At 53.3% G+C, this 2,921-nt stretch overlaps 1 protein-coding gene across 1 annotated transcript in view; it reads left to right on the top strand.

Annotated features, from left to right (window-relative positions):
• Positions 1-501: 501 nt before the first annotated feature.
• PLPPR3 (phospholipid phosphatase related 3) overlaps positions 502-2,921 on the top strand; it is a 12,463-nt gene continuing 10,043 nt past the window's right edge. Inside the window, exon 1 of the mRNA XM_003788678.1 lies at positions 502-576. Coding sequence (XP_003788726.1) covers positions 502-576 — 75 coding nt within the window. The remainder of the gene's footprint in view (positions 577-2,921) is intronic.

Below are 2,921 nucleotides of genomic sequence, written 5' to 3'. Positions count from 1 at the left end.
CCCCCCGCCCCTGCGGGGGAGGGGCCGCGCTTTGTACTAGCCGGGCCGCAGTCGGAGCCCCGCCGCCGCGCCAGCTCCGCCCTTCGAGCGCCGGCTGCTGCAGGTGAGGGTACTGCGGGGCGCGGTGCTCGCATCCTATCCTCTCTTCCGGCTCCCTGGGACCCCATTCTCCTGGGTGCCCCCTCCCTGAGGCGGGGACGGCCTTCTGCTTGGAAACTCCAGGCCAGGCGGGCCCCGCCCTCTTTGCCGAACCCCCTTTCTGAACCGGGTAGTGAAGGTGCCAGGAAGCCGGATTGTGTGGCAGGGCCGTGGTGCGCCGGGGAGGCTGCGGGGATACTGCTCTCCTTCAGCCTCAGTTTTCCCGGGCGGCTATTGAACATCCTTGACCGTCCTTCTCCTGCTGGCGCCGGTCACCAGGGCCTCCCAAGGCTAAGTCTGTGCGTCTCCCGCTCTAGTGCGGCTTTGTCCCCTCCAGCCACGGCCTGTGGCGCCCGTGGCACCATGATCTCGACCAAGGAGAAGAATAAAACCCCGAAGGACAGCATGACGCTTCTGCCTTGCTTCTACTTTGTGGAGGTGAGTAGGGTCTCGCTGGGTAGGGGCAGAAGAGAGGCCTCAGTTCCTGCCGTCAGAACCACCCCCCAGGAACGAGATGGGGCACAGACTCCGGACAGGGGAAAACCAGGGTGCTTAGGGGATGGAGACGTGGGTCAGAGTGGTTGGGTTCTGCAGGTTGAGTAGGAGTTCCAGAGGCAAATGGGCTGTAGAAACAATACAGGCAAATGCTGGGAGGTGGGACCTTCAGTCCCAGGGTCTAGGTCGGTAGCTCACCTGGAGGGGCTGGGACTTGGAGCGCTCAGGCCATGAAGGGATGTGGGGAAGTAGTGGCAGGTGGGGAGGGGCCTGGGTGCAGGTTCAGGGTTTTCCTCCAGCACATGGGCTCTGAAGCCCAAGGGTCTGGGTTCAAAACCATCCTTTGGATGAGGCTGTGTTGCTCATACCTGTAATCTCAGCACTTTGAGAGGCCTAAGTGGGAAGATCCTTTGAGGTCAAGAGTTGGAGGCTCGGTGTCTGTGGCTCAAGTGGCTAAGGCGCCAGCCACATACACCTAAGGCGGTGGGTTCGAATCCAGCCCTAGCCCGCCAAACAACAATGATGGCTGCAACCGAAAAAAAAGTAGCCAGGCGTTGTGGCAGGCGCCTGTGGTCCCAGCAACTTGGGAGGCAGAGGCAGAGGCAGGAGACTCGCTTGAGGGCAGGAGTTGGAGGTTGCTGTGAGCTATGCCACGGCACTCTACCCAGGGGGACAGCTTGAGGCTCTGTCTCAAAAAAAAAAAAAAAAAGAGAGTTGGAGACCAGCCAGGGCAACAGAGAGCTGGTCGATATAGCAAGACCCTATTGCTACAGAAAATTTTAAAATTATCTGAGAGTGGTGGTGCGCAGGTCTAATACTACCTACTCTGGAGGCTAAACCAGAAGGATCAATTGAGCCCTGAGTTCCTGCTTGCAGTGAGCTGTGATCACATCCAGCTTTGGTGACAAATTGTACCTTGTCTCAAAAAAAAAAAAAAAACCCAAAACTCTGCAGGTGGGGCACAGTGGCTCATGCCTATAATCCTAACACTGGGAGGCAGAGGTGGGAGATTGCTTGAGTTTATGAGTTTGAGATCGCCCTGAGCAAGAGTGAGATCATGCCTCTACTAAAAAACCAGAAAAATTAACACAGCATAGTATATGCTTATAGTCCCAGCTACTCAGGAGGCTGAGGCAAGAGGATTGCTGAAGCCCAAGAGTTTGAGGTTGTTGTAAGCTATGACACGGTGGCACTCTATACCCAGGGTGACAGAGTGAGACTCTGTCTCAAAAACAAAAACAAAAAACAAAAAACCCTCTCTCCTAATGTGAGGCTAATGCCCCCTAAATTCCCTGGGCCTCAGCTTCTCCTCTGGTAAGGGGAAGCTTATAGGAACTAAATATTTACAAAAAGTTAGAACAGAGTGAGGGCTTTATAAGTGTTTTTTTCCTTCTGTTTTTGTGACATAGAGTCTCATTCTGTCATCCTGGATAGTGTGCCGTGGCATCAGCCTAGTTCACAGCAACCTCAGACTCCTGGGCTCAAGCGATGCTCTTGGTTCAGCCTCCCTAATAGCTGGGACTACAGGCATGTGCCACCATACACAGCTAATGTTTCTGTTTTTAGTAGAGACAGAGTTCACTCTTGTTCAGGCTGGTCTCGAATTCTTGAGCTCTTCAACCTCTCAGAGTGCAACGATAACAGGTGTGAGTCCCAGCCCCCAGCCTTCATGAGTGTTTAAAAAAAAAAAAGCCAATATATGCAGCCACCTGACACATACTAAGTGTCAAAAGGTAATGTTTATCCACCTTGGGGACCCTGGGTAGAGGACAGGAGTCTTTAGGCCCAGGGCATCAGTGCCAGGTCACATGGCTAGTGGCTGCACTGGAACAATTTACATCATCCCCCCCATGAGAGGGTCCCTCCCCAACATGCAAAATCACTGTGTAGAAAACCAGTTTATTTTTCAAATAACATTTAAATTCCAATTACAAGAGATTATACCTTCTCAACATTTCAGCATCAAAGAGAAGGCAGCTTCCTTCCCTAGAAGCTCCCACCCACCCACTTGTCCTACTCTCCTTGTCTCTGAATCCTTATAGAAATTGCTTTATGGTGACTCCCTGCCCGTAACTCAGTGAGTAGGGCGCCAGCCACATACACCGAGACCTGGCGGGTTCAAGCCCAGCCTGGGCCTGCTGAACAACAATGACAACTACAACCAAAATAGCTGGGCATTGTGGTGGGTGCCTGTCGTCCCAGCTACTCGGGAGGCTGAGGCAAGAGAATCGCTTAAGCCCAAGAGTTTGAGGTTGCTGTGAGCTATGACACCACAGCACTCTACTGAG

This window comes from Otolemur garnettii, unplaced genomic scaffold (genome assembly GCF_000181295.1).
Source record: "Otolemur garnettii isolate 467f Iridium unplaced genomic scaffold, OtoGar3 scaffold00029, whole genome shotgun sequence".
In the NCBI taxonomy this organism is placed as follows: domain Eukaryota; kingdom Metazoa; phylum Chordata; class Mammalia; order Primates; family Galagidae; genus Otolemur; species Otolemur garnettii.
Note: the sequence above shows the minus strand (reverse complement) of the source record. Positions and strands in the feature narration are given on the sequence as shown.